This window comes from Rattus norvegicus, chromosome 1 (assembly GCF_036323735.1).
Source record: "Rattus norvegicus strain BN/NHsdMcwi chromosome 1, GRCr8, whole genome shotgun sequence".
Lineage (NCBI taxonomy): Eukaryota > Metazoa > Chordata > Mammalia > Rodentia > Muridae > Rattus > Rattus norvegicus.
Genome location: NC_086019.1, coordinates 19828510 through 19855314, shown reverse-complemented (window position 1 = coordinate 19855314; position 26805 = coordinate 19828510). Strand labels below are relative to the sequence as shown.

Genomic DNA, 26805 nt, shown 5'->3' with positions numbered 1-26805 from the left:
CCTTTATTATTAGCCCAGTTCATTTTCACTTCTTCCTCTATCAGAGAGGCAAATTATAAAATATTAGGCACAAAAAATTTTTAGAAACTAGTCAGAGAAATTCATATGATGTAAAACACAATGAGAAGCAAAAATAATAGAAAAAACATACTGGAGTCAGTGTTCAACACAGAGTTGTGTCTATGGTGAGTCATAGCAAGAGGAATACTTTTGTTCCTAGATATAGAGAGCATACAACCTATATTATTATATGACTTACTGCAATAATCCTATAAAACCCTCTATAAACCAAAGTACTGTTGTAATACTAACTTATGACTTATCTATTTAAAAGGTTGTTACTCTTCATGAAGAATTACCTCTGATATTTTGTTCCTATAGCATTTTGAAGTAAAATTTGATAATTAAAAATAACCTATCAACCATTATTCTGAGTCAGCATTGTGACCTCCCCACCCCAAAATAAAAGAGAATGACTTACTAATAGCATTATCTGATGGGCTGATTTGACTTATCAAGCTAGAACTAACACATAACGGTCTTTGAAGTTTGTTCAACCACACCTCAGAATATTAGTGATGACAAAGTAAGAGCGACTCGCCCTAAGAATTAAGCTCAATGATAAAGGCAAACAAAACCAGTCAGGGTCAGAGATGGAGAATATTTCCTCTGGGGGAAGAAAGATTTGATAAAAATTTCTGGGGTTAACAGAGGTTAAATAAAGAAAAGGAAGTTCAGAGTTTAAAAATTCATTGCCCCAACTCAATGAGGCCTTTTTAACCATTTCAAATAATTATCCATTATTATACTAGAAGAAGTTTAAGCTTTTATTTTCTCTTTTCTATTTCTTTGTTCTTTCCATGCTTGCATGCTTCATTCTTCCTCTCTATTGTGTCTTAAGTTCTCCATGATACTTGGCCAGACGTCTCCCTATACTGAACAGCTCAAGCTTTGAATTATTGTCACCACTACGATATGCACCTCTTACTGCTCCTTTAATTACAGGAGTGCTGTGACTCAATTTCCTAGTGGTATTTGTTCTGCCTGTCTAAACAGATTACTAGATCTTTAAGGACAGAAATTATGCTGTATACTTATTGCTAGTTTATATATATATTTCATAAAATATACTAAATATAAAATTTATCAAAAATATTGCTAAAGGAAAAAGAAAGAAAGCATATAATCCAACAAGCCTAATATTCAGATGATTTTATATTCAATGGGCATATAGCAAAAAAAATTGATAGGGAGATCTGGGAGTAAAGTGGGACTAAATTAAAAGCAAGAATAGAATGAGGGCATTTATTATTCCAACTGAAATAGGAGTTTAAAGCTTCAAAGGGAGCTGCCTGGTTTGAAATCAAAACTAGAAGTCTTGTAATAAAGGAATATCTAATCAAGTACAGCATGTGTTTTATATGTAAAATCAAATTTGAGTTGACATAACTAATTCATATCCATGATAATTTTTCTCTTATCTCTATAAATTTTGGAAAAGCAAGTACTTCAATGAATTCCATTTAGTTTCATTTCTAGCTGGGCAAATCTGTACTCAGGTTAAAAGAAAGCACATTAGTCATGAACATGACTTTAAGCTCTGTGTAGCCTCTGGAAGCATGTATTACTTTAAAGCACATGAGAACCAGCGAAGTTATGCCTGGGGTGTCTCTACAAATGGCATGAGTAGTGTTGTAGAGTTGAACATCCCAGAGCACTCAAACGATTCCTTCAAGATACTATCTTAATGAAACTTAAACTCTTATTTACCTACAAGCCATTCCTTCCACCTAGAAAAATCACACACACACACACACACACACACACACACACACACACAGAATACACATACACACACACACACACATACACACACACACACACACACACACAGAATACACATACACATAGAGAGATTTCAAGTAAATCAAATTCCAAACTACCTATAAGAAGAACAGAGAATTAATCTTTCAAAACTTACTCTAAAATGATATACCAAGTTAAAAATATTAATATTTAAAAATTACAAATCTAGAACAATAAGACACCAATAAAGATCTCAAGTCTCGCTCTTTTTCTCTTGCTCTCTTGCTCTCTTACTTTCTTACTCTATTCCTCCTCTGCCCTCTACTCCTTTACTCCTCTACTTTGTCTGTCTCTGTCTCTGTCTCTGTCTCTGTCTCTGTCTGTCTCTGTGTCTATCTGTGTCTGTGTCTGTGTCTGTCTCTCCCTCTCCCTCTCCCTCTCCCTCTCCCTCTCCCTCTCCCTCTCTCTCTCTCTCTCTCTCTCTCTCTCTCTCTCTCTCTCTCTCTCTCTCTCTCTGTATGTGTGTGTGTGTGTGTGCCTCCGTTTCACTGTCTCTACTATCCCCTCAACTCCCCTCCCCATGCCCTAAATAAACTCTATTCCATACTGTTAAAAAAATGAATTTCAAGCTCCATGTTCTCAAGCGTGGAAAAAAGTCTTCAGGAGTAGTTGTTTCTCTCACATGCTCTGCTCTTGAAGCGCTAAGGGTTGAATGCTTTAGAAGACTGGGCCTTGAACATTTTCTTCAGAAAGAAATAGAAGGGAAGGGTGATAGGACATAAAAGAGGGAGAGGAAAGAGAAATAAAACACTTGTCTGTCTTTTAATAGGAATAAAAGGAAAATATTTTGGAATATTATTTTGCTACAATCAATGGATTGCTGGCTAAAAAGGGAAGAAATATAGAAATCACAGTTATAGTAAGACAAGATACTTTAAAGAGAGCTTTGAAAATACATGGTTAGTATTCTATTTAAAAGCCATGAGCTCTAGGCAGACATTCGAATTACTCCATTAATCTAGCATAGATGTAGGAGGGGCTCCTAAGGCCCTACACCATACTGAGGAGCCACTGGCAATAGATAGCTGCTAGGAGAGGGACAGTCATTCTTCTTTGGGGTTGTGGACACTGTGGGGTAGGCTGTTCTTGCTATTTAAGATGGTCCATGCCCACACACATACGGAAGGCACTCATTGGACTTAGCAAACTAGTATCAGCATTCAGAAAGTAGACACACATTAGAAAAAGAAAAGAGAACTCATTGGGGGACCCAATGACCTGGTGGAGGAAGTAGCGCTAGATACCATCATATTTCATCAAAATCACCTATGGAATTATCAAAGGATTAAAAAACAAAGCCAATTTTATTTAGGCAATATGCTATCACTTGTCTGTGAAGCCACAGGCTGAACTCTCCAAAGCATCCATTTTAGAGCGGTTCATTGACAACACTGTCTGAGGGATTCATGCCTATGAACTTACTTCACAAGAGCTGCCACTGTACCCGGGTGGACACTGGCAAACTTCCACGGCAGACGCGATACTTCTATCAGTAGGATAGGGGACGGCAGATTCAAGATTCACAGAGCTCAGCCTGGGAAGAGAGTAAGTATAGAAACTATGACGTATTTTGAAACCAGATGGATGGTAATATGTGATTAGCCATAACAACGTAAATATGAAGGAGTTACATATGCTGAAAAAGAATGCTTCTATAACTAGAAGTTTCCATCTTTTATTATAGGATGAATATTGACTACCAATGGACTCGGCATCCATTGACTCAACCACTATAGACTGAAAATACTTGGGAAAAAAACCCTTGCATTTGTACTGAGCAGCTACAGACTAATTTTTGTCAAATTTTGCAAGCTTTATTTTCTTTTTAAATTATCTTTAATCTTTTACAATATTCTTTGTCATTATTTCCTAAATAATAAGTCAACCACCACCTATTTATATAATAGTAGGCTTGAATTAGGTATTATTTATAATCTAGCAATGATTTAAGGCTATAATTTAAATTGAAAGTGTCCTTTATGGTTTCACATGGAGTGTTGAACACTTGGTCCCCCACCAGCGGTAATGTTTTGGCATGACTGTGGGGTCTTCTGACATAGGCAGTAGATAACAGTGTGTAGTCATAGACTTTGTCCTTTAACCCTATTTCTGCCTCAAGATATTTCTGCTTCCCAACCCACTGAGACACAACAAATGATACTATATAAAAATGTCTTCCAAACATGCATGTGTTTGAACATACTCCTTAGATGATGGTGCTGTTTTGAAAGGCTATAGAATCTTTGGATACTGGGTGACTGGCAGAGAACTGTAAAGGTATATCTTGAGGGTTATAGTCCCTCTGTGCTCTGGTCAAGCTTTTCTGCTTCTTAGTCTATGGACAAACAAGACACTGGTTCTTAAGTTGCTCTCTCCATCAACCTCAACTATGAGCCAAAATATATTTCTCCTCTCTTTAGTTGTTACAGTCAGGAATGCTCTTTAATTCATTTTAACTTGTCACAATATAATTGATATATGTATTTAGAAAAATTTGCCAAGGCAAAGAAACAGAAACTATCCAGATGGTCAGTAAGGAAGTTAAACTACTCTACTTGTTATATTTACCATGTGTGTGTACATGTATAACTATATAGTTATTTATCAAGAAAAACTTAGTGGCTAGAATGTTATAGAAAAATCAGAATGGATAATTTAGGAAAATTTGTGTACATTATCAACAACATTGCTGAGAAAGAAATTAGGAAATAAATTTAATTCTAAAAATATCATGTAATAAATTAACCTAAGAAATAAGTTCTTCTAGAATGAAAATTAGGACAACAGTGACAGAAATTGAAGAGGAAACAAACTAAGTGGACATCTAGAGTTCATGGACTGTAATGTCTAATAGTACTGAAATGCCCATAACATGCAAAGCCTACTACATACATATTCAATGCAGTTTTCATTAAAATATTAATGGTATTTTTAATGGAGCTAAAAACAAAGAAGAATCAACAATTCTCTAATTCAAATAGAAACATTAGAGTCCTGTAACACAGAGAGCAAACTTCAACAACTCTGGATGCATTTCAGTTGCTGATTTAAAAATATTTTCAGAAGCCATAATGACCTGACTATTCTGACGAACAGAACACTTAGAAAAATTAAACAGCCAATGGAATAAAAAAAAAAAGAGAGCACAAAAACACATACACAATATTTTTTAAAAGGTATCAAAGACCATACATTAGAGCAGGAGAGCTGGCCCTTGCTGGCTGGAGCATTAGGTGAGCTGGCAGGCACAGTGCTGGAAAAGCTGGTCCTACTGGTGTGGTATAGGAGAATTGGCAGGCTCACCAACTCAGTTTCCACCTAGGGCCAGATCTGAGTTGGCCCACTCCAACATCTACCCCATCTATGAACACCAGAAGTGTGTGAAAGGACCTGTCCTTCAGATCTAAACCTTCAGGATCTCCAAAACAGGAGGCAACATCAGGATAACGAAGAGAAGTCTTGGTGAGGATCCAGTATTGATGGTGTAACAGAAGCCAGAGGCCCTGAACCAGACCAATGTTTCATTGCAATGAATATTTGCAAACAAAGATGTGTGGACATACTGTGACACACTACAGCCTCCATGATAAGATTTTTTTATGCTTTTTTATTTTCTTAACTTTTGTTTTTGATTTTTGTTGGGGAAGGTTGCAAGGACAGAGGGCAGATTTGAAGAGGTAGGAGTTGAGTGGGATTGGGGTGCATGATGTGAAACTCACAAAGAATAAAAACAAGTTAAAATAAAATATAAAAGTGACGACACCTTCAACAGTTAAGAGAAATCTGTATGCAGATGATAAAGCCTGAACTCTATCTCTCCTTCTACACAAAACTAAACTAAAACAAACAGAAAGAAACAAAATAAGACACAATGACAGAAAAGGCAAAAAATTGATCAAAGTCCTAAATGTAAGAAATTATGAAACTAGTGGAAGAAACTACAGGTTGGAATGAGTTATGCAGCAAAATTTTGTCTCAAAAAATAAGATTATTCCACTTAAATAAAAAATTGGTAGATGATAAGATCATCAAATAAAAATCCTAGTATTACATGTGGGATAACTCACTATCAGGTAATTGTACAAAGAGGCCCTGACTACGCCAAACAATACAGAGTATTGTTAATGTCCTTGATTGCCCAACAGAACTAGAACAGAAACCCATGTTGCTTAAGACAGCACACACTTGGGTTGTAGGATATTTGGAAATCAGGTACGATCTGAGATGACATTCCCCTTCTGACTAGTTTTCATAGCACTGCGATAGCGGTGATTCAAGTTGTTTGAAGAAAAAAAAATTCCATCAATAGTCCTACTAAGCTGTAAACCCTATGAGGTACAGTAATGACCTAGCTGGAGAAAATGTCCTCTGGCCTAATAATGACATGTTGTTATAGGGGTAACCAGTAATTAATCACATTCTGATGAATTCTGACCAAAATGTCATGGCTGGGGGATCATACACCCTAGGGTTAAGATAACTACTGTTTTTTCTTAATGGGCATAGTGTCATTTTGCCTTCTGAGTATTGATTAGTGTTTCTCTCAACCTTCATCAAAGATGTTTCTTTTTGCAGTGGACATTGGTTAATGAAGAGACTCAAATCCAGTAAAACTGATGGGAACTAGCAACAGTGGAGTGTTCCTGGGAGTGCTCTTCTCCCAGGCTCAGGAACACTGTGAAAGAGAGAGAAGAAAGAAGGTGCAAGCCAAGAGACGCAAAGGCATATTGTGAGCCCTTGGCTTGCTGTTATGAATAGAGCAGGTACAAACATCTATATGCAAGTATCCCTGGGGTAGTATGAAGAGGACTTTGGTTGAGTAGTCATATAGCGGGATCAGAGGGTCATGATGTTTTTAGAAGCCCCACATGGATTTCCACAGTGGCTACACCAGTTACCCTCCCACTAACTATAAACAAAGGCTCCTCATTCCTAAATCCTCACTCATATTTGCTGTCATCTGTTTTCTTGATGCTGGTCATTCTAGTGGAATGAGACAGAATCTAAAGCAGTGGTAAGATCTGTTTCCCTGCTGGTTACACATACTGAATACATTTTAAACTATGTATTCCCTATTTTTATTTCTTCTTTTGAGAGCAATCCATTCAGCTCATTGGTGCCTTTATTGGTTGAAAGTAAGTCTCTTTCTTTCTTTCTTTCTTTCTTTCTTTCTTTCTTTCTTTCTTTTTTTGCTGCTATTCACTTTTTTCCTTCCTATTACCTGATAGACCATTGGAATAGGTGTTAATTTTTATATAATCCTTGAAACGGGATGGAAATTTAATTGAATCCTTTAAATAGGTTGATGGATGGAATCATTTTGGGCACTTAGTGACATCTGGAATCTTAAAGTGCATATCCTCTCCACACAGTCAGCACTATTTTTGAGTGCTTTCTTTGAAGCTCTTGGTGAAAGGTCTTAGATTGATAGGCAGTCTTTATTGTGTTTCTATACAGGCATTACTTTAAAAAAAATCACAAAGTGGAGTTTTTGCTCACCAGGTAAGCCTATACATGAAAGGCACACTTTCATGGGCATTTCCTTATGTATCTCTTACTCTTTAATATTACATCCACAAAATAAAATTAGTATGCTTTTTTATTAGTTGAGAATTTCATACACATGTAAAATGGACTTTGATCAAATACATTCTTCACTCCTTCCCTTTCACTTCCTCCTCTATTTTCCCAATCCCTTTTCCTTTCTACAAAACAATATAATACTCAGTTCATTGAGTACTGCCTATACATGTTAAAGTGTATAATTCTATATACTATATAGATATATAGTATAATTACTATAGGACTCTATTCCTGAAGAAAATTGACCCTCTCTGTCTGTCTCTTTCTGTGTCTGTCTCTTTCCATCTCTGCATTCTTTCCTTCTTCCTTTCATTCCTCTTTGAATTTTCAATAATTCCACAGTTGGGGGTAGAATTTCACGAGCTCTTCTCTTATTTGAAAGGGCACAATTATATCATTTAGGATACTCACAATATCATAAAGCAGCTACTTCTATCTAGATCTGTGGCCCCTTAATACAGTTAGTTTTTTGTGTTCTGGTGACCTTAATCATACAATTATTTTAGATGCAACATCATAACTATAATTTTGCTACTTTTCTGAATAGTAATATAAATAACTGATATGCAGATGGTCTTAAGTGAACATTATGAACTTCTGATAAATAAATGGATGGATAGTTGAATGGATTAAGGAATAAATGGATGGTTGGATAAATGGTAGACATATTCAGGATTAATTAAAATACACATACGTTTGTAGGTAAATGGAATACTGTTACATTACATGTGATGTCTAAATTAGCCAATGACAACCGGTCTATCCACATTTCAAAAATATAAAAAGCAGTAAGTAAGAGTTAAATTATATATTTGATCTGAAACAGAAAAAATGAGGAAAAGTTAATTTGGGCTTAAAACCAGAGTCTAGAAATGTCCTTAATATATCATGGCATCTAGCTGCCTAGAATTAATGTACTATCAAATAATAGGCCTATAATTCTGATCATTAAGAATCAAATGGTTTCACTGTTGATAAATTAGTTGATTTCCATATAAAAGAGCCACAGCTTACTAACTAGCAGTTTGATTTATAAAGACAGATATGTTTCAGAACTTTCATTATAAAATTGACATTTAAACCCAAAGAAAGGACATCTAGAAGAATGATCATTTGAGTTCTTTAAGAAACAATTTAAAAATGAGGATACAAAACAAAAAAATATTTTCAGTGAACTGCCAAGTCTCCTTTGTCTTTTGAACAGCAGATGTTCATCTCCTTAATCTCTTAACCATTTTGAGCTGTGAGAAATTTCAACACTAAACCATCTTTCCCTGTAATATTCCACATTAGCATTCACTGAGGAATCCCAATGTTCATTAAGTTCTGCTGTTTGTTAAATGAGAATTTAATGCGTTTAACAGTTTTAAGTGTTACCCAGGAAAAAGGCTGTGGTTTATTTCTTCCCGCCTCAATATGGTCATTTGCTTTTCTTGATACCAGGCTGCATTCATTTAAATACAAAGTGTTGGCAACCATAAAGTACTGAACATTGAAAATGCATGAACTCTCAAAGCATTGTCAAAGAAGTCAAATGCCTGAACTAATTCTCCTTATGATAACTTAAAAATATTGATAGGATAATGGATGGAGAAAGGAGACATGGCCATAAAACTGACTGTGGAAAATATGTGAGTCACGTCAGACACTGTCCTGTTAACATATTCTGGTTTGATTAAACTTCTCAACAAAGTTGACTAAGTTATGGTACAACTAAAACCACCAAAACAAAATGAAATGCTGGTATCACTTGCCTTTTCTTTTGTATACACATTTTACTTAACCAAACACTTTCATTTTATTCAACTTAAAAAAAATTAACTTAGGGTTAGTCAACATAGAAAGATTTTATGGCTAGAAAAATAGTTTATTTGGTTTGCATTTGTCAAGGCCTAAGGTGGTGATTCAGTGGAGCTTGGCTATGTAAGCTTTTGATGACAGCATTCGGAATACTAAGAGGCATAAACAAGGCCATTTCAAGGCCTGCTTGAGCTACAGAACCATCCATGACAACTCAAAGACTATGCTTTAAATGCAGAATAAGAAGAAAGCTGGGGTTTTAGCTCAGCATTGACAGGATAGACTAACATGTGCAAGACCGAGATTAACCAACACTACAAGCTTGTGTGGCCACTACAGTTTGGGGATTTTACAAAGTCTTTCTCATTAGAGGTGACTGATCACTTCTACCTCATTTCTTCAAAAGAGGCAACAGGATGACTTACTTGTCTGAAAGAAGTGTGTATGTGTGTGTGTGTGTGTGTGTGTGTGTGTGTGTGTGTTTAGAGTTTATGATGTGGTGTGTGTGGTATGTGATGTGTGAATGATATGTGTGATATGTGTATATGTGTTGTGTGTGTGGTATGTATGTGGTATGAGGTGTGTATGTGTTATCAAGTACTTTAACTGACTTGTATTATGACTTGAAAATATAGATAAGGAGAATTGTGGACAATCCTGACAGCAAAGGGGAGACCACCACTTCTGCTCACATTCCTGGCCCAAGAGTAATCCGCCAGGAGCCCTCTGGACACAGGAACCAAGGAGCAGTCTGGGACAGGACCACTCCAGTTTCTGTCTGCATCCAGAGCTCACCCTATCCCACAGCTCTCTGTACCCAGATCCTGCTGGGAGAAAGTTGGTTTCCAGGACTGCTGACACACAGGCTTACAGGAGGGTCAAGCCACTGTCTGAGACAGCAAGACCAGATAACATCAGAGACAACCAGATGGTGAGAGGCAAACTCAGGAACCTAAGCAACAGAAATCCAGACAACTTGGCAAAATCAGAGCCCAGTTCTCCCACCAAAGCAAATACTGGATATCCTAACACACTGGAAAAGCAAGATTTGATTTAAAAATCACATCTCATGATGATGATAGAGGACTTTAAGAAGGATATTCCTTAAAGAAATACAGGACAACACAGGAAAACAAGTAGAAGTTCTTAAGGGGGAAACACAAAAATCCTTTAAAGAATTACAACAAAATACAACCAACACAGGCAAAGGAATTGAACAAAACCATCCAGGGTCTAAAAATGGAAATAGAAACAATAAAGAAATCACAAAGGGAAATAACCCTGGAGATAGAAAACCTAGGAAAGAGATTAGGAGTCATAGATGTAAGCATCACCAACAGAATACAGGAAATAGAAGAGAGAATCTCAGGGGCAGAATATAACATAGAAAACATTGACACAACCACCAAAGAAAATATAAAATGCAAAAATATTTTAATCCAAAACATCCAGGAAATCCAGGACAAAAAGAGAAGATAAAACTTAAAGATAATAGGTATAGAAGAGAGCAAAGATTCCCAATTTAAAGGGCCAGTAATTATCTTCAACAAAATTATAGAAGAAAGCTTCCCTAACCTAAAGAAAGAGATGCCAATGAACATACAAGAAGCTTACAGAATTCCATATAGATTGAACCAGAAAAAAATTCCTCCTGTCACATAATAATCAAAACACCAAATGAACAAAACAAAGAAAGAATATTAAAAGCAATAAGGGGAAAAGCAACATATAAAAGAAGACCTATAAGAATTATACCAAAATTTTCACTAACGACTATAAAAGATAGAAAATACTGGGTAGATGTCATACAGAACCTAAGAGAACACAAATGCCAGCCCAAGCTACTATACCTGCAAAACTCTAATTAACATAGATGCAGAAAGCAAGATATTCCATGACAAAACCAAATTTACACAATATCATTCCATAAGTCCAGCCCTACAAAGGATAATAGATGGAGAACTCCAATACAAGAGGAGAAACTACACCATAGAAAAAGCTAGAAACTAATCTTTAAACAAAGCCAAAAGAAGAGAGCCACACAAACATAATTCCACCTCTAAGAACAAAAATAACAGGAAAAAAAATCATTGGTCCCTAATATGTCTTAACATCAATGGACTCAGTTGACAATGAAATGATATAGACTAACAGACTGGATGCATAAACAGGGCTGAGCATTTTGCTGCAAAAAGGAAATGTACCTCAGTGACAAAGAAAAATACTACCTCAGAGCAAAAGCCTGGAAAATATTTTTCCAAGCAAATGGTCCCAGGAAACAAGCGGGAGTAACCATTCTGATATCAATTAAAGTCAACTTTCAGCAAATGTTGTCAAAAAATATAAGGAAGGACACTTCATATTCATCAAGGGAAAAGTCCACCAACATGAACTCTCAATCCTGAATATCTATGCTCCAAATGCAATGGTACCTACATTCATAAAAAACAAAGAAAACAAAAAACAAAAAACAAAAAAAAAAACAAAACAAAAAAAAACCTTACTAAAGCCCAAAGCACACATTGCACCTCACAGAGTAATAGTGGGAGACTTTAACACCCCACTCTCATCAATGAGCAGATCATGGAAACGGAAACTAAACAGAGAGACAGAGAAACTAACAGAAATTATGGCTCAAATGGATTTAACAGATATCTATAGAATGTATATAAAGAAACTCAAAGAAAAACACCGCATTACTATCTCATTGGATGCTGAGAAAGCATTTGACAAAATTCAATAACCCTTCATGATAAAAGTCTGGTAAGTATCAGGAATTCAAGGCCCATACCTAAAAATAATAAAAGCACTATACAGCAAGCCAGTAGACAACATCAAACTAAGTGAAGAGAAACTTGAAGCAATCCCACTAGAATCGGGGACTAGACAAGGCTGTGCACACTCTCCCTACCTATTAAATATAGTACTTGAGGTCCTTGCCAGAGTAATCAGAGAACAAAAGAAGGTCAAAGGGATACAAATTGGAAAGAAGGAGTCAAAATATCACTATTGCAGATGATATGATATTGTACTTAAGTGACCCCAAAAATTCAACCAGAGAACTCCTAAACCTGATAAACAACTTCAGCAAATTGGCTAGATAGAAAAATAACTCAAACAAATCAGTAACCTTCCTCTACTCAAAGGATTAACAGGCTGAGAAAGAAATGACACCCTTCACAATAGTCCCAAATAACATAAAATAACTTGGTGTGTTTCTAGCTAAGCAAGTGAAAAATCTGTATGATAAGAACTTCAAGTCTCTGAAGAAAGAAATTGAAGATCTCAGAAGATGGAAAGATCTCCGATGCTCATGGATTGGCAGGATTAATATAGTAAAAATGGCCATTTTTGCCAAAAGCAATCTACAGATTCAACGCAATCCCCATCAAAATTCCAACTCAATTCTCCATACAGTTAGAAAGAGCAATTTGCAAATTAATTTGAAATAACAAAAAAAACCAGGATAGCGAAAACTACCCTTAACAATAAAAGAGCTTCTGGGGCAATCACTATCTCTGACCTCAAGCAGTATTAGTAATAAAAACAGTGAGCAACAGTGATAAAAACTGCATGGTATTGGTACAGAGACAGGCAGGGAGATCAATGGGATAGAATTGAAGACCCAGAAATGAACCCACACACCTATGGGCACTTGATCTTTGACAAAGGGGCTAAAACCATATAGTGGAAAAACAATAGCATTTTCAACAAATGGTGCTAGTTCAACTGGAGTCCACCATGTAGAAGAATGAAAATTGATCCATTCTTAATGACATGTACAGAGCTCAAATTTGAGTGGATCAAGGACCACCCCATAAAACCAGATACACTCAAACTAATTGATGAAAAAGTGGGGAAGATTCTCAAACACATGGGCACTGCGGAAAATTTTCTGAACAGAACACCAATGGCTTATGCTCTAAGATTTAGAATAAAAAAATGGGACCTCATAAAATTGCAAAGCTTGTGTAAGGCAAAGGACACTGTCATTAGGACAACATGGCAACCAACAGATTGGGAAAAGATTTTTATCAACCCTACATATGATAGAGGACTAATATCCAATATATACAAAGAACACAAGAAGTTAGACTCCAGAGAACAAAGAACTGATTAAAAATGGGGTACAGAGCTAAACAAAGAATTCTCAGCTGAGAAATATCAAATGACTGAGAAGTACCTAAAGAAATGTTCAACATCCTTATTCATCAGGGAAGTGCAAATCAAAACAGCCCTGAGATTCCACCTCACACCAGTCAGAATATCTAAGATAAATAACTCAGGTGACAAAAGAGTCTGGTGGGATTGTGGAGAAAGAGGAATACTCCTCCATTGTTGGTGAAATTACAAGCTGGTACAATCATTCTGGAAGTTCCTCAGAAAAGTGGACATAGTAATACTTGAGGACCCAGCTATACCACTTCTGGGCATATACCCAAAAGATGCTCCAACATATAACAAGGACACATGCTCCACTATGTTTATAGCAGCCTTATTTAAAATAGCCAGAAGCTGGAAAGAAAATCCAGTTGTCCTTCAACAGAGGAATGGATTCAAAAAATGTGGTACATCTACTCAATGGAATACTACTAAGCTATTAAAAACAATGACTTCATGAAATTCATAGTCAAATGGATGGAACTAGAAAATATCATCCTGAGTGAGGTAACTCAGTCACAAAAATACACACATGGTATGTACTCACTGATAAGTGAATATTAGCCCAAAAACTTGGATTATCCAAGATACAATCCACAGACTACATGAAGCTCAAGAAGGACGACCACAAAAGTGCGGATGCTTCAGTCCTTCTTAGAAGGGAAACAAAAATATTCCTAGGATTAGATATGGAGACAAAGTTTGGAGCAGAGACTGAAGGGAAGGTCATCCAGAGACTGCCCCACCTGGGGATCCAGCCCATATACACACAGCCACCAAAACCAGACAATATTGCTGATGCCAAGAAGCGCATGTTGACAGGAGATTGATATAGTTGTCTCCTGAGAGGCTCTGCCACAGCATGATAAGCACAGAGGCAGATGCTTGCAGGCAACCATTTCACTGAGAAGAGTGCTCCGCAGTGGATGAGTGAGAGAAAGGTGGAAGGAGCTGAAGGCATTTGCAATCCCATACAAACAACAATAGCAACCAACCAGAGCTCCCAGGGATTAAACCACCATCCAAAGCAAACACATGAACAGACCCATGGCTCCAGCTGCATATGTAGCAGAGGATGGCCTTGTTGGGCCCCAAAGGGGAGGAGAAGCCCCTGGTCCTGCCAAGGCTGAACCCACTAGTCTAGGGGAATGTTAGGGAGGGAAGGAGGGAAGGGGTGGGTGGCTTTGTGGGAGAAAGGGGATAACCTGTGAAAGGTAAATTAAAAATATCCAATAATAATAAAGAAAGTATAGATAAGATAAAATTGTATGTGTATGTATGCTATGCTTGTGTCAGGGATACCTGTGCATTGTGTGTGTATGTCTCTGAGAAGTCTGTGTGTGGATGGGTGTGTATGTGTATGTGGGAGAGGTACATGTTTGTGTATGGTGCATGTTATGTCTGTATGAATATTTTACTCGTGTGTGCCAAAAGCATGCATGTGAGCATGCACGAGGTCAAGGCTGGGTATCTCCAGGAATATTTCTCTAGCTCATTTTTACAAACATGGTTTTGCACTCTCAAAATCTGCAGTGCACCAGTTGTACTAGATTAACTGTCCAGTGCCTCATTGGTAATCATTATCCCCTCGTCCAGGGTGCTGGGATTACAGTGGAAAGTTGCTGCTAGGGCTCTAAATTTTAGTCCTCATGCTTGTGTGCCAAGCAGTGCGTTTAATAAACAACCTCATCTCCTCAGCCCTTCTCCAAATAGTTTGATCTGTGTCAAGTCGGAGAAATGAAAGAGGGATTCTGATGCTACTACAGTCATTTCTATAAACATAAAATGCTGGCATAAGATTTCATTTCCTTTTCCTTAGCCATTCAAGTGCACAAAGTATTTACTCATATTGCAGCAACCCTTATATTACTATAAATATATGAATCTTGCTTCTATTTTGGATTTTGCTTTCTTTGAGTTCATTGCCCCATATTGCATCCCAACCAATGCTGCTAAATCAGGTGCTAGACAGGCATTGTTCCCTCCCCTCATCTTCATTCCAGAAATTCAGGAAATTACTTCCGCCAGTTTACAAGGCTAAGCACTGAGATTTATCGGATACACACGAGACGCTCAGCATGTGTTTGCAGATTGAGTGAGTCAAATATTTACAGACACATGTTAAAGATGCTGGGATGAAACGCCTGTGGGTTTAAGCCCTGGCTCTATCTCTCATTAACAGCAGGATGAAAAGTGTGTTCTGTAAATACTTTTAAGTCCTAGGGTCCTTGTCAATGTATTTCGTTAAAATATGGACACCTGGACGGTTCCTTTCAAAAGTAGAGACCAAGTATGTACTCATCGACGCCATGTCTCTGATTACCAAATTATTTTGCTCTTTTTGCTTTATCTTGATAGATAGAACTCTGTCAAATTGTATTCAATACAAAACTTCTAAATTCATTATTAAATTCACATAAAAATATCTTGGCTTTAAAAGGTTCTGTATAAGGCTGAGTTCAAAGGGCACAATATACCTGAATAAAATATTTATGAAGCTCCTCAATACGTATAACTGTTATATGTTAAATAAAAACATTTTCGTGGTGCTGGAGAAATAGTTCATCAGTTAAGAGGCACTGGCTGCTGTGCCAGAGGACCCAGGTTTGGTTCCTAGCACCTACAAAGCAGCTCATACCTGCCTGTAACTCCAGCTCCAGGTAAACTTATACCCTCTTCTGGCTTCTAATGTCACCACATGTTCACATGACACATCAACATACAACCAGGCAAAGCAACAATATAATGAAATAAACAAATAATTTTAAATGTTTCTTTTTAAAGATGCTTGCTTTCATTCAGTGAATCCATTTGAGGTGTACCTTCAAAAAGTCACAGCAGGTTTGATTCTGTCATGGTAGCTACTTCAAATTTGGATCCAGGTCTATAGGAGGATTTCAAAAAAATCAACCTTCCTTCAGTAACTAAAAGATTTAAAAAGCCAGGGCACTGTCGTCCACATCCTGTTGGAACTTCAGGTTATTCATTTTTCTGGTTGCTGAATACACTCTAGGAAGTCTTACACTGGCGGTTAAGTGTTCCTCTTCAGGGAAGATGCCAATGACATTAATTTCCTTTGCACTGACCAAACTACATCCTCTGCTCTCAAGAGCAAAGGGGATGTAAAAATTTCCAAAGGAATAGAATTTGGTGAACTATGATAATGTCTAGTGTGGAGCCAGAAGAAAATTTGTGAAGAGTTTTGTGCCTTATAGGTACTTAGGAAATATTTTGTTTAATTTAATTGTCAAGGATGTTACTAAAGTCAAGATTTGGGAAACGTATAGGAGAAGTACATGCAGGTACTTGATTTATCTTACATTTCTTATTTTGGGGTGTGTGTGTGTGTGTGTGTGTGTGTGTGTGTGTGTGTGTGTGTGTGTGTGTGAATGAGTTGCATATGGAGCCAGAGGTTGGTACTTGATGTCTTAGGATGGATATGAAACTTCACATACTGAGACAAGGTCTTTCACTTAAACCTGGAATTTATAAATTTGTCTAGTCTAGCTTGCTTTAGGGAACAATCCCCTGTCTCCACTTCTTTTTTTTTTCTTTTCTTTTTTTTTGGAGCTGGGGCCTGAACTCAGGGCCTTGTTCTTGCTAGGCAAGCGCTCTACCACTGAGCTAAATCCCCAACCCTTCCACATCTTAAGTAATAGGATTCCAGGCAAATGTTCATGCTCACCCGAGACTTAGGAGGAGCTAGGTATCCAAAATGGTACTGATGTTTTGTGTGCCAAGACATTGTTCCATGCCTTTATCTTATCTTCGGAAAAAATAACAAATATACTTATGTTTTCTATTCATCTTACTAAGTTAGATCAGAGGATTGATTAGAGGATATCATCAGCCACACTGACTGAGTCTGTCAGCATTGTACATGACCACAGCAATAACAGTTGTGGAAATGGCAGAGTATTTCATATGCTGGATGTCTGCAAGTCTAATGATATTTATAGAAAGTATATTCACCTGGAATGAGATTGGTCAGACATAAACACTTCCTATGTGTGAGCTGATTTTTCTGTTAGAAAAGTGTTTGAGCAATTCTCTAATTCCATTCCCAAAGTGACCTCCTGAGATTGTCGAGGCAATTGTCGTCCTTGTTTCAGAAACGAAGTGACTGGGGCACAAAGAGGTCAAAGCCATATTCATGTTTACAACTATTAAGTAGCTGTGTTGGAAACAGAAGTCAAAATCCTTGACCCTCAGCTCAGTTTCCTATCCAATTCCACCTAACGGCGGAACTGGGCAAACCTAAGCCCATTTTGCAGGGATAACTATCCTTCAGTAAGTCTAAATATGAATTGTTGCAATAGCTTCAATTTCCTTGTGCTTGCACGTGAATGGTACGCCAACTCAGAAGCCCACGGTGCAGCACGAGTTGCAATCAATTCAGGCGGTGTTTAACAAACATGACTCATTCTATTGGTAGATCAGAGATGAATAAAATATGGCAAGCTTACTAATTCAGGATTCATGCTGACTTTAAGCTCTCCTAGAATGAGTTGGGGCTTCAGTCTGACTCTGTCTCTACTTCTTAGAAAATAGCCCTTCAGTAATAAGGGTGGCAAAAAGCAGTCACCTGCTTGAAAAGCTACTAAATCTTTCCATATAGCCATACTTCATGACCACATTCGTAAGTTCAGAGAGAACCCCAGAAAGATTTAAATGAAACCAATGCTTTTAAGATGGGTAGACTTTGAAATTGTCTGACATAAATCAGGAGGAAGTGTCTTTGAATTAACTAGCCTGAGAAACAATGCGACAACAAGAAATAAGCCCTCTAGCCACTTTTGGTCAATTTGGTTGTCATTCACTCTGAAAGCTAGAGGACTCATTTCTTTATACTGTTTAAACATCATGACAATCTCTATTTACTAAGCGGGGAAAAACATAATTAATTCCTAAGTGCTGCCTCTCATCTTTACAGCACTTTAACTCAGCATCTAGCAGAATTGCCTATGCAAAAGAGGTACATTGTTTGGCCATGATTTTGTTTATGAATCTGCAGCTCCCTCCTTTGGGAAATGGTAATGATGATTGGAATTTGCTGAAATATTACTAGTGAAAGACAAGCCCAGCAGCACTAGCAGACAGTTGTGGTAGAATCTGCTACTGAAAAATCTGGAGGACGATTAATCTGATTGAGGATGAAGGCGCGGTGGTATTTTGTGTTACTAACTGGATTTTAAAAAGGACGAAAAGCATATTCCAGTATATATGAAATAAGTTTTTTATCAGACAGGATGTCATTGTTTCTAATTTAGAAACATGGGAGATTTTAGTCAGACTTTGGAGAACAGTTTGACTCAAGTCATGGTTCTTTCTTTATAATAAAATATATAGATACTAAGAAGGAATTAGCCTTTTAAAATGACAAAATTAAATATTATTTCAACCATACCCATGAGGGATGAGATAGATATTGTTAAGGGCTTTATCGAACTTAAAATCGAGGTGCCATAAATACCAATAAATTGCCCAAATCAAAAGAGGGTTATCTTCAAAATCTTCTACTCTTTCCTATCATATCTGACAGTGTTTTATAAAGAGATGTGTGATTATGTAAGTGAAGAGGCCTGCATTTCTTATTACAATCTAAATTCTATTAGAAACTAGTTGATTGATTAATAAAAGAAATATTTTACAAACCACTTTTTGAATATGAGCACCCTGCAATCATGTATCTTCAGTATTTTGCAATCTGAGATGCTGTCCTTTTTGTTTGTCAATAAGGGTCATTATCATAAGCTCTAAAAAAAACTATAGAGGATTTATAAGTATTAAAAGTCCAGTACATTGTTCTCAACATTTAAAATTTAAAGGGTGTATATAATTACTTCCTAGAAACTAGAACTTATGGCTATTTATTTTTTACTTAAAGCCATAAACCTAGACCTTTTAAAATATGTTTTTCTGGCATATCTTCGTTTGTCTCAGATACACAATGGCTCTGGAAGGTGGGGTTCTCGCACTTACCTGAAGATGACGTCCATCCCTAAGTTGTATGTGGTTTGGATGAGGACTCTCTCCAAATTTGTGAGCAAGATCATGAAGTCCTTTCTACTGACGGGCAGATTTGTTCCATGTATGGTAAAGGACTCTTCCTTGAGTGATAATTCCTCAACATGTTCTTCAGATGGCTCTAAGTGTACCTCCTTATAGGCTGTGCTGATTCTCAAGTTATTTCCCTAAAGGGGGTGAAAAGTATATGTAAATAAAATTGCAAGAAAGGTACAAAAATTAGAAAGGGCTTCTGAGTTTGGACTCCCTACTCAAAATTATCCTCATGAGGGCTTTAACTTAAGGTCAGTTTCCTCTGTCATTCAGTATGTTTCTGATGAGCATGAAGCAAAGACTTAGCAATGGAAGATCACCCTTCATCTTCTCCATGACAGAGTCCACCATTATAATTTTGTATATTCCCACTTTCTCCATTAACTGAAATAATATACATCTTATATGCATATATTGTTACAAACAGTTTCACTTCATGAAAGCATGAAACTATAATAGAATTATGGCAGAAATAAGAATTAGAGGCAAGTAGGGAGGGAACTTTCAGTAACATGTACATAAAAAGATTTCTGGCGTCTATAGCAGGAAAGTTCTGCACACTAATGTTCAAAATAGGACAGCAGTCTCATGTTAAGAATCATGTACGCTGAATAAAGGCATTCAGGTAACTGTTTTCATTTAACATTTTAGAGGTACATCATCTCTTGATCTCCGTGTGCAAGAGAACTTCAATTCTGAGAGAAATTCACTCTGCGAGAGTGATGTTGTCTTTCTGACCGTGACCCCAAAGCAAGGAAGGCTCTTGGCAAGAACAGTGCCTGAAGCTCAGCCAGCACCTTTTGGAACCACTAACTCACATTCATGTGTGTGCCTATGGTACCCCTGTGGCTGAAGAAAGTATTACCACAGCCCAAGAAAGTAAGAGTTGTAAGCATGTTACTGTAGTAGATTTGGACCATGGTGGTCCATAGCCTTCTAGTTCCCAAATGCAGTTTATCTCTTACCCTTTCTTCCTAAAGTAAGATTTTGAAGTCAGGAGTTGTCAACAGCTCAACAAGGAAATTCCTCTCCCCACCCTTTCCTTTTGGCTATCGAAGCAAAAAGCAAACAATAGAATCTACAATATAACACGTTGCATAAATCAGTATCGATACAACCTTATCAGTATGGAAATGCAATCACATTTTAACTTTAAGTTTCAAAATATTTCTAAATGGTCTCTCCTTTTTCACCAGCACTCATTTTTTAAATTTTCTTGACGTGTTTCAGATGAAAACATGAACATGGCAGGAAATTGCTGAGGTGTATTTTCTTCCATAGTGTGTGAATATATGTCAGCCAACTTGTATTATAAGCAGTGTGAATGACCTGAGGTAATGTAAAGATATCATATGTTTGCAAAGTGACACGCTTATTTTCCTACCTCTAAGATAATCATCAGCTGAAGGATTTTTTCTGTATCATCTTCCTCCTCTTCGAGGTCATATGAGATGGTAAATGACAACTGTCCTCCAACTGCTGGGAGCTGGAAAAGAAAGATGCATGATAATCTCAGCAAAGGAGTTGTTTTTAAAGTAATATTTCATGTATACCTTAAAATAATTTTATTGTTGTAGTGGGCAATACTTGGAGAAGCAGCGATCACCGAAGTTCAAAGTGGAGACATTTGACAGACATTTTGACATTTTGACATTTGACAGTCAAAGGACAGACATTTGTGTAGGAACAACCTTTATGTGAACTTTCGCTCATCAACAGCAAGTTTGACATGAATAGACATCCATGTACTATTTCCCCAGGAAGGCAGGCTTGATGAAGGAAGCTAGGTTCTAATCACAGACTCTCCTCTTACCTCCTTAGTCTGTAGTTCTAGTTTCAGACTCCTAAAACAGAAGGCTCAGTGGACAGTGTTCATGCATCCCTATGGTTACCTACATTCCAGTGACTCTGAATGCATTCAACAAAGACATTCTTCCATTTGAAAGACACTTTACATAGGCCATGAGCTAAGTTGACAAACATTATTGGTCAAAGAAAAATAAAGTTTCGCTGCAAAATTTACATGCAAATTCGATCAGAATATGCCTGAGAAGGTCTACTTTTGCCCACGTAATCAAATAAGCTACTCTGAATGAATGTTATTACCCTACTTTCATTAAGCAAACTCCATTCCTTCTAAAGTCTGCTTGATGTCTACATTTTCTGACACTGATATTAACCTCGTAAAAAATATATTTTTTTAATGGAACACAAGATTATTTTACAGGGCAGGAATCAAAATTAGATCTGTGAGTGACAGACTCAATGCAAATGTGCCAGGCCTTTCAAAATTCCTCCCTGGCCCTGTAAACAAAGACATTCCTAGAGCAAAGCTGATGATCTGTATTCTGCTGCTTGCTCTCTGCTGATATACAGGTCCCAGCTTCTCTGACCTGGGCTCTCTTTGTCCTTTCATGGCAGACCCTGACCAGAAGGCACTGCCCGGAGAGGCAGTGGATGGAGGAGGAGGAGGAGTCCTGGTTTTTGTAGTTGCCCCATAGGACCACACAGAGCCGGCTATGGCTCATTACACAGGATTTTATACTGCAGTTCAGCATTGGCTTAGAAGAGCTCATTACATGGTACTCCGGAGGGACCGAATTTCAGAAAACATTTATTCCCTTGCTCCGCCAAGAAATGTGCTACTCTAATGTCTTTTCATATATAAAATAATAAGTGTCTGCCTGGACAATAGCAGTCGGAATTAATATAAGTAATGGGGGAAGAATCTGTATACCAAGGTTTTAGCTCCATTAGGGTAAGCATCCAACATTTCACACAGCCAGTTTGCTCAAACCAGTGAGATATCAGCAAGAAACTAAAAAGGCTGCACTGAATTTTATTAATATCTCAAAGAAATCTGAATTATTTAGTGCTTTCTAAATTAATAAACACATGCAGCAGGAGGTAGATATTAAGGATTCCAACTTGGAATCTTTAATCCTGTCTGAGGTAACGGGGACCATGGCATCTGAATTTTGGGTGACATAACTAAACTCAGAGTTGTATATTAAATTGTCTAACAACACCTCAAATATTCAATGCACCCATCTTTAGCTTCAGTTCCTGAATCTTCCTTGAAGAGAAGCTTGATCATTTTTTTTAAACTTCCATTACTGGGTCAAGGCAAATGGTGCATTTTAACTTTGTATGCAACCCAATATTGTTTTTACATTATTAAATAATTTTCAAATTACAATGTTCTTGCTAGAGAATTTCTTATAGAATCCCTGTGGTTTTTCAGTAGCACAAATACTTTTCTGTTTGCCTGGTTAATGTCTCAACAGCAAAACCTCTAAGGCAAAGCATTCTTTAATCCTTCTGAAGCGCAGTAAAGAATCATTATAAAACATCATGAGTATTAGAGCTGAAGGGTTCTAGAATGGGTACAGATGTGCCCGGTAGCATTCACTGAATAGATTAACAAAACATGATATCCATGGAAAATGTGTACTGCATGTAGTTAATTTGCCATAATTTGTGGCTTTCTAAAATCCATTTATAAATCTCATCACTGGGGCTTTCAAATTAGTTCATTTTCATAATTTTATTAAGCCTTGTCATACATCAATAGAACATCTAATTTACTCCCATGATGCAGGAATGCTTTCTTGCTATCTCTCCATGAGCTAGAGAGGGAAATGGGGCTCACACAGGTGGAAGCAGGGCACTTTCAGCTCTCTTCCATTTGGTTCTTGTATTTACTGGATAGATTACACTATCCCCATAAGAGATGAACGCTGTCTAGCTTTTCAATGCTGAGAAAAATTAAATTTAGTGAGAATACATCATTCTGTGAAATGTGATACTGACTTAGCATTTTACTTTTTTCTCCATATTTATTGGGGATTTTTTTTTCCCTGTGGGGAGACTCGGCTTAGAAGTAAAGAAGAAATTTCCCACTGAAAATACAAACAACCTTCTATTCCGGATGTGGTTTAGGGCTAAATTCTGCACTCTCCAGTCTTCCATTAAGAAAAGAACATTACAGATAGCTCTTTCCCAGGAGTATCTGCTTTAATTCTTCCTTTGTTGGAAAGAAATAGCTTGCTTGCCTATACTGTTGTTTCCATGCAACATGGGTCACCTGTGTAGCATAAGAACATGGTATACATGGTATACTTTTCATTGAAGATCGAATCAATCAGGAAAATTTTTCAATAGTGAGTAAAAAATGCTGAAGCCAATTTGTAAAAATTAGCTTTACCAAAGTATTGGGTATGGGGTTGTATTTGTGTTTATTCTACTAAGTTTCAAGAAATATAAACTGGAGGAGTATGTGGTGGGACACAGTATTAAGAACACTGTACATGGGGTTGGGGATTTAGCTCAGTGGTAGACCGCTTACCTAGCAAGCACAAGGCCCTGGGTTCGGTCCCCAGCTCCGAAAAAAGAAAAGAAAAGAAAAGAAAAAAGAACATTGTACGTGAAGAGGAAATTCTTCTCAGAAAACAAGCTTTGGTTTTGTGATCTCAGATTATCATCACTGCTATTCCAGTAAGTGGATTGTAAAACTCAAGATTTGCTTCTTCTTACCAGAGCAAACATTTCAAGAGGAATGTAGTGAAATGAAATGGCTAAAGAGCTCTGTAATACTGAACCAGATAAATTAAACATAGCTGTCAGATTCTGTTTAGTATAACAGACAGGACAAGTGATTCATCTTTCTGGATTCTGAAGACTTAAGGGACTAAAATTTCGAAACATTATCCCTTCTTCCTATACAAGTATTTACAGTGTGTGTGCGTGTGTGTGTGTGTGTGTGTGTGTGTGTGTGTGTGTGTGTTTATGTTCAATCTACTCACGAAATGTTGAGGCATAATTGGGATATTTGTATTATGGCCCCTGTCCCTGAAGCCCAGGGATCATGTGGAAGAGGCAGAGACAAGCTAATCCCCAGTGTAGTGGATGACATCAAGGAAACTTTTCTGAGAGAGCAGGGCAGGCGCACATGTGAACTCATATGTGGGAGCATGCATGGCACCTGTAAAAACTCAAGCCAGGTAAAAAAAATCTCAGCAGGGAGATGTGAGGGGAGGGGAAGGAAGGTGAGGTGGGGCGTGAGGTGAGGTGAGGTGAGGACCAAGTTCTATGCCCAAATGAGGAACTTTTGGGAATTAACAGTTGCTGGCAGAGGCATGTTTAGTTTTCTTTAAGGGTGCCACCAACCTGTAGTAGTATTTGATGGCATTCTAGGACAGCCTCAATACCCAGAAGTGTTTGGGAAACAGAAACTGGACTCAATTGTCTCCCCTCTCCCTTCCTCTCCCCTCTCCCCTCCTCTTCCCTCTCCCCTCTCCCCTCCTCTTCCCTCTCCCCTCCTCTTCCCTCTCCCCTCTCCCCTCCTCTTCCCTCTCCCCTCCTCTTCCCTCTCCCCTCTCCCCTTCTTTCCCCTCTCCCTTCTCCCTTCTCCCCTCCTCCCTCCTCTCTCTCTCTGTGTCTCTCTGTCTCTCTGTCTCTCTGTCTCCCTCTCTCTCTATCTCTCTCTCTCTATCTATCTATCTATCTATCTCTATCTCTATCTCTATCTCTATCTCTATCTCTATCTCTCTCTCTCCACAACATTGTGGTTAGCAAAGTGGGAGAATCTTCTGAAGCATTAGGGTATGAACACTATCCAAATATATTAAATACATTTTTAAAAGATTTAATCAAGTATTATTCAAGAGGAAATTGGAGACAGTATTATTCTTTGTGGCTGTTAATAGAGGCTTTCTTCTTCCCTCTCCAACCTGCCTGCTTTCTCTCCTACATTTCTTGTTCTCTTTATTCCTTTGACCCATGTGATCCATTACTTTCTTTTCTTTTTCCTAACTCAACAGAGTTCTAACAATTTTCACACTTTTTATTTCATTAATTAGAACTGGAAAAGGCAAAATCTAACTTCTGGACCTTCCTTTGCAACATTACTACTACAATCAACCCAATCCGATTATTTTAGATTACTTAATATGTGGTGGAAAATACACTTTGAAAATAAAAATGTAGTGGTGAAAATGTTGTATGTAGCTGCGCTTACAACTGATCTGTCCTGATAACCAGGATTGTTCCTCACTGTAACCAACCAGGGATAGTTCCTCACTGCAACCACCAGATCCATGAAGCATACAGGCTCACCTCACTAAGTTTATTATGCTTAAATTTTACCCTATTTCATCAGAATTTCACTAATCATATTTTCTTTAATGTTTCTTGTTGATAATTATAAGATAAAAAGTAATGTAATGTTTTGATTAACAACACAAAAAATAATTGTGAAAGCAATATAAAGAGGGACTGAGAGACTAGGTGAGTGTCCCCATGCACATACTGGTGAATCTGTGATCCCATGGATATATTCTTCGTACATTTTATGTTCCATGTTATAGACCAAGACCAAGTTACATGGTTCATACACTCATCTATATTCAATTAAAATAGTATTATAAAAATTTTGCTAGGTCACAATAATTTTGGCTAATTGAAAACCACACTATTGGTCTACCTATAAGAAGAAGCCTGTTGGTTCGTTTTCATATGTAGTAACCAGTTTAGTGTTACTTTACCTCATTTCTAGATGTAATTGTGATCTCTAGAAAGTATCAATGACCTCCAAACATATTCCCTGGACACTGCATAGAAGATGAACAATACTTTAAAAGAGAAAAAAGAAAGCTTCCTGTATAGTAAATTAACACTTGCTGTTTCCTGAAAGTTGCCTTACTCAGAGAGCTATTTATATTTTGTGATACACACTGATAAGATCTTCGGTTGAAAGTGGAGACTCTCAACCAAAGCAAGCTTAGCAGCCAAATTCACAAAACTCTTTTGTGTTCTCAGGCTCAGACTCAAAAACAAGGTCTTTGCAACAGCTGTTCACTTTCCATTACTTATGTTTGGATAGAACATTCCACTGGCACTCTTGCTATGAGGTAGATTAATTTATGTGCAAACATCCTATACAAAATACATATAATACACAATTAAACATGGATCTAATCAAATAAACCATAAAATATAGCTTTATATGTATATGCATTATATATGTATGTATTATTTTTCTGTCTAGAGCTTAAATTTTTCTAAGATCTCTGCCAAGAAAATTGCATCATCATGCTTAGGAGACACAACATTGATGCTGGTTAAAACAACAGAGTACATTTTAATCCAAGTTATATTAAATTAAAAATAAAGTTTTATTGTTGTAACATAAATGACAGAGGGGTAATATCGAGATGAACAATCCTTTAATGTTGTGGGAACACTGGGGAGATACAGAGAGAGAGGGAAAGAGAGAGGGAGAGAGAGAGGGAGAGGGGGAGAGAGAAAGGGAGAGAGAGAGGGAGAGAGAGGGAG

General features: G+C 37.3%; 1 protein-coding gene across 8 annotated transcripts in view; it reads right to left on the bottom strand.

Moving 5' to 3' along the window:
• The window catches only part of Lama2 (laminin subunit alpha 2), a 647931-nt gene that overhangs the window by 284742 nt on the left and 336384 nt on the right, over window positions 1–26805 (bottom strand). For all 8 annotated transcript variants that reach the window (XM_063264627.1, XM_063264628.1, XM_063264630.1 and 5 more), the window contains exons 13-15: window positions 20855–20956; window positions 19393–19604; window positions 3289–3400 (exon numbers count right to left, since the gene is read on the bottom strand). In XM_063264627.1, the coding sequence (XP_063120697.1) occupies window positions 3289–3400; window positions 19393–19604; window positions 20855–20956 (426 nt within the window). The remainder of the gene's footprint in view (window positions 1–3288; window positions 3401–19392; window positions 19605–20854; window positions 20957–26805) is intronic.